At 39.8% G+C, this 14,591-nt stretch overlaps 1 protein-coding gene across 2 annotated transcripts in view; it reads left to right on the top strand.

Annotated features, from left to right (window-relative positions):
* LOC118410919 (maternal embryonic leucine zipper kinase-like) overlaps positions 1-14,591 on the top strand; it is a 36,906-nt gene that overhangs the window by 9,098 nt on the left and 13,217 nt on the right. The window contains exons 12-18 of one of the 2 annotated variants that reach the window (XM_035812825.1): positions 189-332; positions 564-880; positions 1,208-1,296; positions 1,802-1,865; positions 2,266-2,449; positions 3,236-3,358; positions 4,403-4,518. In XM_035812825.1, the coding sequence (XP_035668718.1) occupies positions 189-332; positions 564-880; positions 1,208-1,296; positions 1,802-1,865; positions 2,266-2,449; positions 3,236-3,358; positions 4,403-4,518 (1,037 nt within the window). The remainder of the gene's footprint in view (positions 1-188; positions 333-563; positions 881-1,207; positions 1,297-1,801; positions 1,866-2,265; positions 2,450-3,235; positions 3,359-4,402; positions 4,519-14,591) is intronic. The other variant, XM_035812826.1, reaches the window with a different exon arrangement.

The following is a 14,591-nucleotide window of genomic DNA, read 5'->3' on the forward strand; positions in this document are numbered from 1 at the left end:
TCCGGTCCCCCGGGTGGTCGTCTTGGGCAGGTTTGACTGTAGTATTAATTTCCATTTTAGGTACTGCTTAGTTCCCTATGTGGAGGATATATCATAGGAATTCTGCTGATGTTTTGTGACACGAGGGCCTTCCAAATAGACGATCTGTCTTAAATGTCTTAAGAGATCTTTGCTTGTTCTGTCTCCAGTGGAAGTATGATGACATCACAGCCACCTACTTCCTCCTGCTGAACAAGAAGAGGCGAGGAAAGCCTTGTCGGATCCTGGTGCCTCCTGTCCTGTCCCCTAAACATGCGCCAGATACTCCGCTGGCAGATATCACAGATAAGGTTGTAAGTATGGGCAGGTAGATCTAATTGTCTTGGTGTTACTCCTGAATATCAGATGTTTGATCATACTTTTGTACCAACATAGCGCTAGTTCACCTTTATCCATTGGGTAAACCTTTATCCGTTGTTTTTAAACAGGTTTTATAGAGATTACCAGCTATCCACATAGACCAGATTTTCTCGGCCCCATGAGTGGTTTTCTTGTGAAGTTTTGACTGTAGTGTTTTTGTCCAGTCTGGGAACTTGGCAGATCTTCCTGATGACATCTTTAACCTGATGGGCCCGAGCACGCCACTGAAGGACAGCAAGAAGAACAGCAACGGGAATGATGACTTCATCATTGGGCGCCGGACGCGCAAGGAGAGGGACAGCGAGGATGATGCAGACATCTCACCACCTGAGGAGAAGAAGACAAAGAAAGATGACGACTACATGTTTGTGAGGCCAGACCCCCTGTACTCATCGGGAAGGTACCGCAGGGGGGGCACTCCTGCTAAACAGGGCAAGGTAGCAACAGGGGTAGTCAAGAATATAACCCCCTTAAAGGACAGGTCAGTAGCAGTTAATCATTTCCATTTTTCATTTCTTGTAAATCCCAGGACTACATGAAAAACAGGTCAGAGTAAGAGCTGAATGGACATTGACCTTGCTAACTATTGAATAGAATATTAACCTAAATGACCTGTCACACCTAACATTTGCACATCTAACTATGAGCATTGTTTAAAGCTATCTAGTGAGGATGCCTAGTTTTCACTCTATGATAGTTCTGGGAAGAAACAAACTTTTTAACACTTCAATCATTTTTTAATAGCTCTGGTATGTGAAATCATGACTGTTTCTTCTTCTTTGAATAATCTTGTGTGATTTTTTTTCAGGAGAAGGTCCAAGACTCCACCCCCCATTCCCGTCTGCAGGGCCACCCCACCAATCAAACTCATGCAGCCAATCAAACAGGAGGACGGAGGTATAACAGTGGTTCCTACACAAACTTTTGTTGGTCTCTATTAAATGACTAGAACTACTGCAGTATACCTAAACCCTGGACATATCAAACAAAGATGGCAAGCTATCACTAAGAATTAAAAGACAGTTGGCTTCACACATAGAATGATTCGCCATAATTATTTAGGTCCAGGCCCACACCCACACGGCAGCAGCCACACCTAAACTGATGTACATGTACCAGGAAATTGTTTAGGTACAAAGCCCTGTCTAGTAGTACACTCAACTGTTGTTAGTAGTATTAATAACTTCTCTCAATATTACTATTTATTCCATAACAAGACATGGACTTAACAGTCTTACCCTAAGTTGTCATTCCTGTCTGCATCTTCTGATGTTGAGTAGAATATGTCAATTTCCCTTGTAAAAACTGTAAAGGGTCAGGATTTAAATCATACAGCTTGTCTTGCAATGTTCATGTAAAGGTCTTGACTATTTTCTAAAGTCATATTTGACAATCTATCCAGGTGCAGGCCCAAGATCTGTTGATGACAACTTGTGTGGCCTTGGTACCTTCAGTCCAGAAAGGAGGTGGGCTTATGTACTGTGTAACCTGCAATCTCATGTCTGGTGTAACATTGTCAATGGCTACATTGGTTTGTGGTCATTTTCGATTTATTAAGTCATAGTTCATATAGATCAAGTCACTCATAGTTCGAGTGGTAATGGGGCTTTACTGACAACTTACATGACATGGTAGATACCATTCTGGTTTACACATCAAATGTACTGTAAGATTATGATTGTAGTTAAAGTATTGTAACAGACTGATTTGGTCTTGATGTGACAACTTGTAAAGGTGTTGATACCCCTGTTTTGTCCTCCCTTCCACTTGTTTTTGCATGTGGTAAATTCAAATAAAGAAATAAAGACACTATCTCCGTTGACATTATGACATTATCTATCTCTGTACATGTTATTTCTTGTTCAGAACCCCGTCTGTGGAGCGTCATATTGACATGGCCAACCTCATCGCATCCTCGGACAAGCGTCGTAGACCTGGATCTGCCAAGAAGGTGTTTGGTAGCATAGAGAAGAGGCTGGACAGGATGATCGGCCTGCTCACACCCAGTAAGAGGAAGGCATCAGTAGCTGAGGAGCCCAGGCAACTCAAGGTGGGATTACATCTATTGGCTGTGAAAATGCTTTGAAACACATTTGAAATGCAAACTCCACCAGCTACGTTATGCTAAACATTACGCTTGCTGATTTTCAGCTTCTTTCATTATGTCCTTATTTCCTGTGCTTCTCCTACATATTGTCTTTTTGATTTTTGATATTGTGTTTTTTGAATTTGATCCTCATAGAATAGTATATTCATACATACATATACATACGTAAATATAATAAAACAACATTGCCAGTAATACCTTGATGTAGAACTGGCTGGGTGAAGTTAGTTTTAGTCTTAAAATCACAACCTAATATTTGCAACATAACACTTGTCAAGAGAATAATTGATACACAACCTTGCATGATAACCACAGACTATAAAAGAATTATTCAAAAGTGTAGACAAGTAAGGGAAAGCAATTGTTGTTATACCTGTCACATCTGGCAAAATGTATGCTAAGTTTAATTCAAACCCCCTCTTAAACCCTTGTTGTGAACTTCGTTATAACTTAACATAAGTAGTAGGCAACCAGTATTGGAATGTCTGTGAATTAAAGATAGATTTTGCAAATTCAAGACAAAGTAATCCTCTTCAAGCTCTATCCTCATAGCTACCCTCTCTCTTTCTCTTTCCTATTCTCTCATTTGTCTCAGTATTTCAATATAACTATGTAGTACACATTTATGACATGAAGGAAGTATGCATATACAACATCAGATTTTGTTCCTGAGAAGTGCTTAGTTGATAACTGTCCTGATGCCCAACTGTGTGTATGTATGTGTGTCAGACTGTGTTAGCTGAGGGCATGGAGGGTACCTTGGACAAGATGAAGGAGCTGAAGGACCTGGTAACTCCTGACAAGTGGAAGTCTTCCTCCACCTCCTCTGAGGAGGGACCCAGGAAACTCAGGGTGACGTACCCGAGTCTTGTAGAACGGTCCCCAGGACAGGGATGTACACAGTGTCCATCACCAGCTTTAAAGTTTTTCCAGCCCATCTAATTAAATCTGTCCGTTGAAGATTAGGAGAAATTTTAATAAATTTAATGACATGGAGTTCATATTTTGAGACAGATGGGTGAAATTTTTGTCTGTCCCAACAAGCAAATTTCCATCCAGGAATGGGTCCCGCAGACAGCCCTCAGTCAATCACCAAGAACTTGGAGTAGTATTGGACTAGTATGGTCCTATGGATGACAGCTGTCAATAGGCCAACATTTCAGTGCAGTACATAAAGAAAGTCTGAAATTTGGACAGAAAACTGTGAAACATCCCTGATCTCAGATAAGAAAACTTGCACACAGGTCTTAAGGTGGAAGGAAGTGCATGATGTAAGGCTTGCTGATGCTAACAGCATGTCAACAACTGGGCTTCAGGTTTCTTGCTTTATTGATATCATCAACAGTTTCTAATTTTCAGCGTCTTGAGGTAAACCCCTGACTTACACAGACGATGGTGCATGTTCTGGTGGGAATAAAGGATAAGAAACTGTAAACCTACATATGTATCTTCGTAAACTTCGTACCTTTTTCCTCCCCGTCTTGAAATACTGCTTGGTCAGTCCCAAGACCATTCTTCGTTCCCATATCTCCCAAAGAGTTGGGGAATAGGAGTGGATGCCGGTTCAGCTTAATCATGTTCAAGTCCAGTTTTTGGTTCAGGTTCAACTCCAGACTTTGATATTAAAAGCTCCAAACCAGACATCTAGAAAGTCATTTGGAGTCAAAATTGGGGATTGCATGACAACTTTCAGTTTCTTTGGACTGACTTAACAACAGTCTTTTTGAACTTGGTTGTTGGATGTTGTACCTATTCTGGACGAGGTTCAGCGAACTGGTATCAGCCCTTATTGGGGACAGAAAACCCTTTTCATGGAACTCGGATATGAAACAGCATTATTTTGTTTTATTATATTTTATCAGTTACTCTGTAAGTAACCCTTGTTTTTCCCCATAGAAAGGAGACTTGGACCTCCTGAGTGTGAAGATCACGTCCAGTCTCAATGCGGAGCACATTGTGGCCGAACTCTCACAGGAAGCTCGCAAGAAGTTCATGCTGTGCAAGGAAAAGGGGTAAGTTCGAAATAGCGGGCTGTGTAACCTGGTATTGTTACACCCTTAAAGATGGAGATATTGTTTTTGGTTTGTTTCTTCTGAGTGTGTGCAGGTTTATAAACCCTTCCCTGGGTCCAAGGTGGCAGGATGTGAGGTGGAAAATGGTGTAACTGGAGACTTGCAGGATCGGAAGCCTGATTTGGCAGGAAAATGCATAGAATTAGGGAGACAAAATTCATTTAAAAAAAGAAAGATTTCTTGGAGGTATGATATATTGGATTTGTTTTAATCCATTCAAACTTGGCAACTTCTAATAGATCTGATTGTAAATTTTAAAAGACTTACAGCCACAGGTAAGTGCAGTTAACCTTGTACTTGACAAATAAACTTGACATACAGCTCCAACATGTTCCTTTGATGATATCTGGCTGTCAAATTAGTGACAAGCAGCTTTAGGATGGGATCTTTGCTTTTAATAACTGGGAATCAGGACAATCATTTCCGCTTCATGATTGTGTGATTGTCGCTAGCGGGGGGAGTGAGACAGCGTCTGTCAGGGTGGCAGACAAGCGTTACTTATACAATCAAGTGTTCTCTTCAAGCCTCTGATACCTCATATAACTGAATATTATATGCAACTTTGTATGTGATTTAGTCAGGGTTGGTGTTATCACTAAATTGTGCTGCAAGAAAGTTTCAGTAAAAGTTTGGGAAAATAAAAAAAAAATGAAATTGTTGAACACAGGGTCTTGAAATATTAAAAAAAATAAAAATTATTTCTTTCGCACTTTTATACCCTATCTACAATGGTTAGAATTAAAGGCACGAAATAGTAAAACATACTTAACCCTATTTGAACTGTTGAATGTGAATGCTGCAGCTGGGTTTCTCCATTGCCTGGTTGGCTCTTGCTTTAAAGATGATCCGCAGTGAAATGTTCCCTTTGGCATCTATAGCCCACATTCTTCAGCAGTTTAAAGAAGCATTACCTGGTTGGGTGCACCTGAGCCATGTCCAGATAGAGCAGTAATGTTTTCTCCTCTGGGTGACCATCTCAGGGTTCCTCATCTGCGATGGATATTTAAAACTAGGTCTCAAAATACCACTTGCATATGCAGGTTAGTGCTGGTAAAGTTGGATCTGTGCAGGTATGTTTGATATCTACATATAACTACACCTGAATAATCAGCACTGGTCAAAAACAGGCTGTGTCACTCATCAAGGGTTGAAGTCATGGATGCAATATACACTTTTGTTACCCAAAATTTGGAGTTGTACAAAAGCGTATTAGTAATATATAGCATATTCTTGAAATTTTAGTTGCAGAAAAAATGATTAAATCTCTGTTATTTTATTAGAGAAGCAGTAAGATTTGTATTGTAATCAGGTTTTGCTGACATTCTGCTCTATCTCATGTTGTGCACCCCAATGTTTTCCTGTGTACCTAAATTTTTAGGGTAGATGCTCCACACATATGTCTTCCATTCTTTGAAGTGATGGCTTTAAATTCAAAATAGACATTTCTCACTTTTGTACCTAACTGAGACTTCCTATCTTTCTCTAAACACCAAACTGCTAACATCATCGAATCATCAGATAGTGCATCAAATGGTTGGCCGCCTGCGCCGATAATTGTGAGAAACCGAATGAGTCTTTAGAGAGACTGAGAGAGATTAAAGGTACAGGGGTATAGATCAGAGTTGGGAAGTTGTCGATAGCGCCACAGCAAATCAATGACAGCTCATTGTGTTCCATGGCATAAGCATTATTGTAACGGAAGTTTTGAGGTTAATTTAGGGCAGAGTGGTACACTGGTATTAATTACGGGAGCTCGGGGAAAGTGGGCAGAAAACTATCAGTTCCAGTCCTTAGTCATGATCAGGAATTGTCAATTGAGTGAGACATGGCAGCAGCCTATAGGCTGACACCAGTAGTGCTGGGGCAAGACATTTTAGAACTGCAAGTCAAGATTGTAAACAAGCTGGATGATGAATTGTCCAACAGTTGATGATAATGACACTCAGGAGATAAATGCATAGAACAAAAAATTTAAAAAATCACAAGACATTAAAGAATGTTCTCCTATGTCTTTCATCAAGCATTGCTCTTTGGTCTTGCAGTAAAACACTGCTGCATGGTATGCAAGTCCTTTTTGTTACTGAAAAATAAAAGGATTTCATTGCTGCAAGAAGTAAATGTATAGAAATACGTCATCTAGATATATTATCAAAAAGTTGGCTCGGGTCAGTAGACTTTTTGAAATTTGTCCTACCCTGGGCTTTAACCATCTTCTTGGTAAACAGACTCTAGATCTGCATGATATGTCAGTACCAGCATATGCCATGGTTACCAACATTGTCAGGAAAAAAAAGTGAGTAGGAGAGGTTCTGAAGTCTATACAGTTCTTTTGTTATTGAGAGGAACTGTTGATCTATCAAAGAAAGTGTTTCCGGCACAGAGCTGATGGAACCAGCTATTCCCATTGAAAACAGGACAATAGAAATTACAAGTGGAAAGGTAGGCCTTGCATTGACTCTTCAGCAAAGGTCATCCTACTGGAGAGATTTGTGATTACTCTGAAATTCATCTTGGTATTTGAAAGGTGTTCTCAGTATATGGCTAACTTCTGTAAGTTCTTAGTGCTATCTAGCAGTTTCATTGTGTGCAAACAAGGAGGTTTAAGAAAACCTCCTTGGTGTGAATGATAGCATCTTTATTATAAAGACGTAAGTCACTGCTGTCATTGAGACCATGACAAGTAAGGTACTCTCACCTCTCAAATAAACATACCGGTACGTTTATTTTTTTCCGCCTCAAAATCCACCCGGTACGTCTTTATTTTAGATGGTACGTTTATTTTTTTTTTCAAATTGTGGCTTTCTTTACTAACCAGGGACCCCAAAAATATTGAAAGTTTGGTATTTTCTGCCCATATTTCCGCGGTATTTTTGCTTAAAATGCACTATTTTTCGGACGAGGCAGCGCGGATTTCCCTGCCGCTAGCGCTATGACCCAAACATAACTAGGGATGCGTACCAGTACGCAGGACTGGTTCTGGACTTGCAAAAACGTTTCGGTTCAGGTCCAAAAATACCGGAACACAAGTGATTCGGTACTGGACTCGTAAAAAAATATATCCTTTTCGTTTTAGACCATCTTTAACCTTCCAAAAATCTTGAAATTTGCGCTGAACAAAGACGAAAACATCGCCAAAGTTTGAAACATCGAGGTCACATGCTACACACACAGTCACTTACTTCCGTAAATTCTCTATCAAAACACAGAAATGAACCACCAACCAAACAAATTAAAAAGTTACCAATACTTTTCCACTATTTTTAACCCGTAGTCAACTTGTTTTAATGTTCCAGCAACGAAAAAATCCTTCCAAAACAAAGCACAGCGTTCAATCGGCTCGAAAACATCTGCCATGTTGGATTCATCAACTCAGATAAAGAAAATATGTGCAATAACATAGGAATTATTCTGTTCATTATTTATACAATTAACTGATATGGTACTGAGGCATAAATAAAGAAAAAGAGCCTACCTGCTTATCATCTTCTCTTGGACTGAAGTAGCATGGGCACAGTTTACATGCATGTCAATTTGGTATTTTTCCGGGGGGTACTTTTATTAGATTTTGAAGATTTTTCCGGGGGGTACTTTTATTCCAGGGGGTACTTCTATTTGAGAGGTGAGAGTAAGGAAAAGCAGCCCTACTCCAGAGTGTCCAGACTAAAGATAAAGCATTGTTTTTTGTTAGCTAGTAGTTCAGTGCGACTTTGCTATGACTCGCGCGCATGTTTAGCCAAGCACACAGGTTCAGCCTTACACTTCTCTAGCGGTGTGTTGGGTTCTTTTACCTGCAGAGGCATGACATTGAGGCTCATGCCAAAATCTCAATATGACAAATACAATTCCTTAGATTGTTACAAGTTCCAACATGAAAAGGAGTGCATGTTGATGCCAACCCTGGATATTGCTAGAATTAAACTCAAGCCTAACCGTGATCCTGAATTTGATCCATGCCAAGCAGTGGGGTTGAGTTTACTTCTAGCATCACAGGGACATAGGGCAGCATTATTTTCTTCAATGTAAAGTAACTCTTAGACAAGTAAGAGAACTTTGACCGCAAGTGACTGTTCCACAGATAAATCACTTCACCTGTTCTTGGCACAGTCAGAACAGTGATGGACATCTGGATACTTAGGTAGATTGTGTACCACAGACTTGTCTCCTTAATGAGTACTTCCCTCTTGCTTAATGTACCACTGGGTCTTGAAGAAAGACAAGTCAAACAGCTTGATCAATCACAGTAAGGGTGTAGAACAGGAAGACAGAGCATGGCTTGGAGGAGTGGCCTCCGGGGACAGGCTGTGGATTAGAACAGGCATCATCATGGCAGGCTCATTGAGTGTGTGTAGTCTGGATAATCACCCTCCAATTACTACCTGGGAAGCGATGAGGTGTGGGGAGTGAGGAGAGGGTATTACTAACTGCCTCTGGTCTAGCCATGGGAACACCTGGCAAGTGTCCACTACTGTGTCTGATCTCACCCCCCTCAGTAAAGCAAAGCCTAGGCCTGTGTAAGGCAAAAACATATATATAGTTTCCTGTATGTTCACTGTGATGCAAGTACATGTAGTGTATTCACAATCATAACCCAGTTAGATTATGCCTTGATATTGTTTAAAACAAAGAGATACTGTACTCAAATTAGTAGTTTATCTTAACAGTTCCATATTTACAATAGAAACTTAATGTTAATTATAGCAATGACAATATGAAACAATAAACATATAGTGTGCCAATATCCTATTCCCCTAGTCACTGATTGTCACATTTTCTTTATCTGCTTGATGGACATGTGCATGTAAAGCAGTAGTAATATTGCGTTGCCCATTTTCTGTCTACCATAAAAATTTGGAGGGAAATGGTCGGAACCAATATTGTAGTGAAGTAAGTAAGGGAAGTTTTTAGTGATCAGCTTTGAGAGAAGATTGCAAAAGTTGTTAAAAGTAAATTATAGCTTCTCCAAAATGTTTGGATACACATCTGAGTTAGTTTGCTTTAAAGCAATTTCTGAAATGTGCAAGAACATAACTACAGCCTATGTCACAATGCTTGAGAAGCTCTACCATTTACTTATCTTTTAGTTCAGCTCTAGTTTGGTAATTAAAATGTGGTTGGAATGTTTCCATGGGTAGTTCAGTAATTGGTGCTCAAGATCAATGTTAAGTGTTATCCAAAAGTCAGTTGGCAGTCTGTCAAGACAATTTAGATTAGAACTGTTACAAATTTGAAAGCCTGAACCTTGCCAGCTGTATCTACAGAGTACCTATCTAATACCAGCTCAGACAATAACGAAATACCCATACCTTCAAGTTCAAGTATCAAATGTTATAAATGAAGGGTTGATGAATCAAATATTTGTACTTTCCTAGAACTATCATAGAGTGGAACTTGTTGCCCATACAGTAGGGGAATCCTCATTAGTAGCTTCAAACAACATTGCAGTCAGGTGTGCAAAGTTAAGGTTGGCAGGTCGTTCAGTCTAGTACAAACAGCCGTTGCTGGGCCATGTCCCTGCAAAGCTGGGGAGTTGTGCTGAATGGCGGTTATATAGATGCAGATACAGAATGGAAGAAGAACAGCACATTGCATCTTATTTTCTGAGAGGTGCCCTCTGATTAACACTCAGGTAGAATGTTCACCTGATTGATAATTCTCCTCAGACCGAGGCACAGGAAAGTGTTGATTGTTCATCAGAGAATGCCCTTGTGCTAGTTTTGGGAGTGGAAGTCCATCCTTTACAAAGGCTTCTGGTTAGCTTAACTTGTGATAAAATCTACATTGCCTGACTGCCACTGCCAGTCATTTACAGCATCTCTAACCTTCCTAGACTCCTTTATAGCATCAGTAATGACAAATATCAGCTAGATCCTGTGTGTTCAATATTCTATCTGACTTGAGATTGTTGGATAGATGTTCATCTTTAGTAAAGACACAGACAATTAGCCAGGTAATAATCAATTTCTTCACAGATTTTTATGACTGAAAATATGTCTCTCTTTGTCAGCCAGCCATAAATTGATGGCCGCTGCAGTCTGTGTTACCCGTATTGTAAAATTGCCTTTGATGTGTATGTAGAGAGTCTATAGCTATAGAATAGAAACTTACATATTCTATCATAAGGATTATGTTTTTCATTTTAACTTATTTTAGTCCAGATAATGCTGCATAGAGATATGTTTGCTACAATAGAGATTGCTACAATACAGTATGAATGAAAAACAGAAACAAAGTCCTGAAGTTTAGTAAAATAAATAGCATATAATATTAACTTTATAATATTAGCACAAGTTCCCTTTTCTTCAATGCAGTTATAAAAACTCTCCATGTTGTCTTGGGCAATCATACTTTAGGAATAATTTACAACACACTCTGCCCACAACTCTGTATCAATTGAAGATCGCAGGAAAAGCCCAGCAGTTTTGCTGGGGATGCTTGTGTTCATTGCGCCAGTACCCTTAATGCCCATGCTATCTGCCAGGTCCACAATAAAAGAGTTCCCTAATGTTGCGTGTCATTGATTGCGCAGTATCTATAATCACAGTGATTGGATTTCCCGGGATCTACTCCCGATGAAAACTAGATTAAGTTTTATGTTCAATTTACATGAAGAATAGCTTGTATTGTCCACAGTGGGGAGTTGTGTATGCTGGCGCAGCGGTGCACAGGTGGCTGAATTGACAGACTCACTGGCACTCAAATATCACCATAACTCTAACTAGCTGCTTTCCATGTCAATATTTCACCAGCTCTGATCTAGTATCAAAGTGTTGGTGCTGGTAAATGGAGATACTGGTTGTAGAAATTTCAAAAGAAAAACAATGGTAGAATGTGTGTATGTGGTTTCATCCTTTGACTGGTGGCAACAAGAAACTGAGCTCTGCAGTGACTTTGGAAAGCAAATTATTGGAAATGAAGGGCATAAAAATGATCAATTCAAGAGGAAATATTTCTCACCAACCACAGTATGTCTATGATACACGTCTGGATCATACCGAGTTAAATTCTGCTGGTCTACTTCCCATACAGTATACTATACATTGAGGCTGAATAATTTAGTGCAGAGCCAACTAGCACTATAAACTAAGTCTCATATTCAGATGCTGTGGGATTGTAGCCTCGTGAGGTCATTAATGTTTGAGGCAAAACCCAATAGTTCATTCCAGTGGCACACAGAGTCTATTTACAACATCTCTGATACTGTCCCACTTCTGTGTCCTTATCCTAAATGCCTCCATTGTAGACAAATGCCTCCAATCTAGAGGTCACAGCCCCAGGTTGAAGTGCAAACCTACAGACCCAACCCCACACAAAGGTCCGGCTTTCCCACACAAAGGTCTTTCCTGCTGGTGCCTGGGTCTCTTCCGTATGGTGTTGCCTTTATGACCTCTTCCATAAAAACATATAATTTTTCCAGGGGGCAGACAATCCACATATGCTCGGGGACCCACCAGTCCCAGCAAGCCGGGAAGCCTTTGTTATAGAACACAATCAATACAGCATTAGGTGTGCCATCAACATTGTTAGCCCTCAATGATTAAACAGCAGACAGTAAAGAGGTAGATTAGTGTTTCCACTACTCTCTGTAGACCACAACCAAATTATCAACTCCCATTAACTCCCTACACAAATGCTTTTTGTAGGGTGCTATTGTTAAAATCTATTGTGCTGGGCTAGGAAAATTGTCTGCAAAGTTTTTAATAGTATCACTTCCTCATAATGAGTTATTGTGGTTTATGTAAGCAACCATTCTATTGTGCTTACAAACTGCAATGTATAACTGTGGCATTGGTGCCAGATAAAATAATGCCATTAAGGAAAATGCACCCCGAATTCAATTATTAAGATTTTATCACTTCTTTATGGTTTGAAATTTCTTCAGGGAGGGATTGGGTAAGTTGTACTTTCAGAGGTCAGTTGTAAATTTATGACCTGTCTGATTCCAAGCCATAAAAAGTTGATGTTATGGTGCTGGAGCTACAAACATCTATGCAGATTTATACCAAAGATAATTCCCACATTTCTTTGGGGAAATTTTGATCTCTGGTTGATAAAAAATCACTTGTCCATGATCATCATACTATTTGACCCTCTAAATGGCATTATAGGTCTACCATGAGGCATTGTGAAACAAGGAGCACTAGTGGGATGTAGTGCTTCTTCAGAATTCTACTGGTGGTTAATTACATGTGTGTTATGTAAAACAATATCATACCCACTAACCTTATGCAGGCCCTTTCTGTGCATTCCCTTTACACGCGCACGCACACACACACACACGCACACACACACACACACACACACACACACACACACACACATACACACACACACATACATATATATATATATAGAGAGACACTGCATTCATCATGGATATTTTTGCTATAAATTCAGGGCAACAAGTACGCCAAGAAGGCCAATTGTTAATAAGATATTAAAGAACACACAAAGATTTTTTTACTGCCCTTGAAACTTTTTGGGGCCAAATCAAGTGTGTCAATTGCTAAAGATGATAAAATGAATGAATAACAACAAAACAACAAATAGATACAGCAACTCAAGTGAATAAATAGCCACTTATGTTCAATAGACTGACTTAAAGATTAAGTGAGAAGTCAATGATAACAGCACTTAAATCCCCTTACCATTATTTATTACACCACTTCAAGTCAGCAACTGATAAAGTCGACCAGGTCACTATTTTCGTCCATCCAATGAGGAATGGAGTCCATTGTGACCAGAGATTGACCCCTTTGCAGGATCTCTTACATTCACCCAGTAGTCCCTTGTGTATCTCTCCCAGGTGCAACCTAAGGTGATAAGGACTAGTACAGGGAATATGAAGAAGTCCCCATCTTTTTATCCCCACTTCATTATTTGAGTGCTAGTGCCAGGTGGCCCTTCCTCCACTGACCCTGAACTAATGAGAGTGCCATCCCCTGTGAACCAGTGGCGGAAATTTGTTAATTTTCCTTCCAATTGATTCCTGTTGTAAGGCGCCTGACCAATCATCGTGATTGACACCTGTCAAGAAGAAAGTGCAGGAAGTGCTGGGCCATCACTAGATTTTTTGGGGGAGGGGGTATGTTTGTCTGGAGTTTAACTACTTTAGGTCATGTACTAAGTTGAAGGCCTGGAAATAAACTTCTTCCCTTATACATACCCAGAATTGATGATTTCAAGTCTCCTAAAATTAAAAGTGTCCTGTTAAAAAAATTGAACTTGAACTTAAGCAGTCAGACGCTTTGGTCTTTGAACTATTATTTCCAGTATTTTAAGGGTCAATTTTGTGGAATTCAGGTAACGTTGTATCCATTACCTTATTGTAAAATCAAATGCTATTTGAAACTTTTTCTGTCAGACTAAACTGTCCAGGCTCCTTCCAGTAGTATGGGCTAGCTTTGAAATAATACCGTCTATAATCATGAAAGTTGAGTGAGTAATGATGGTTCAAGGACACACCATCAGTTTGGAGGTTCAGAGTCTAGCCTCAGCTTTCACATGAAGACCCCACCCACCATGCAAGTTAAATGTGTGGTGCAGACTGTAAATACATGATTTAATTCCATGGTATGATACTATGGCAAATGTCTAGTTTGCAGACCTACCTGAACATCTTATTGCCAATCATCCCTTTCTTTAAGTTGTCCCTATTCGTTAAGAAATTAGGGTACAGGAAGAAGAGGCTGCCTTTGAAAAGTGATGAAACTTCCTTTTGCGCCACTTAAATCATGAAAGCAAAGTACGTAATTGACATGATCAAAGAATAACCCAACACTTTCATTTCCTAGCCCCTGCATAACCATTGCCAGGGGCAAGTTGGAGCTTTTCTGGGACGTTGTCCTGTGATGTTTGATCCTGGTCAAACTGGGAATGACAAGATAAGTTTTTAATTTCCTCCAGCAGGATTTTTGTCCTTCCTTCATCTGGAAGCAGTTACAGTTGTTCATGCTTTTGTATAGGTGAGACGGGGTTGTGTTTAGTATCAGCACCAGAAACTTTCATCTCTGTAG

This window comes from Branchiostoma floridae, chromosome 3 (genome assembly GCF_000003815.2).
Source record: "Branchiostoma floridae strain S238N-H82 chromosome 3, Bfl_VNyyK, whole genome shotgun sequence".
NCBI classification, from domain to species: Eukaryota; Metazoa; Chordata; class Leptocardii; order Amphioxiformes; family Branchiostomatidae; genus Branchiostoma; species Branchiostoma floridae.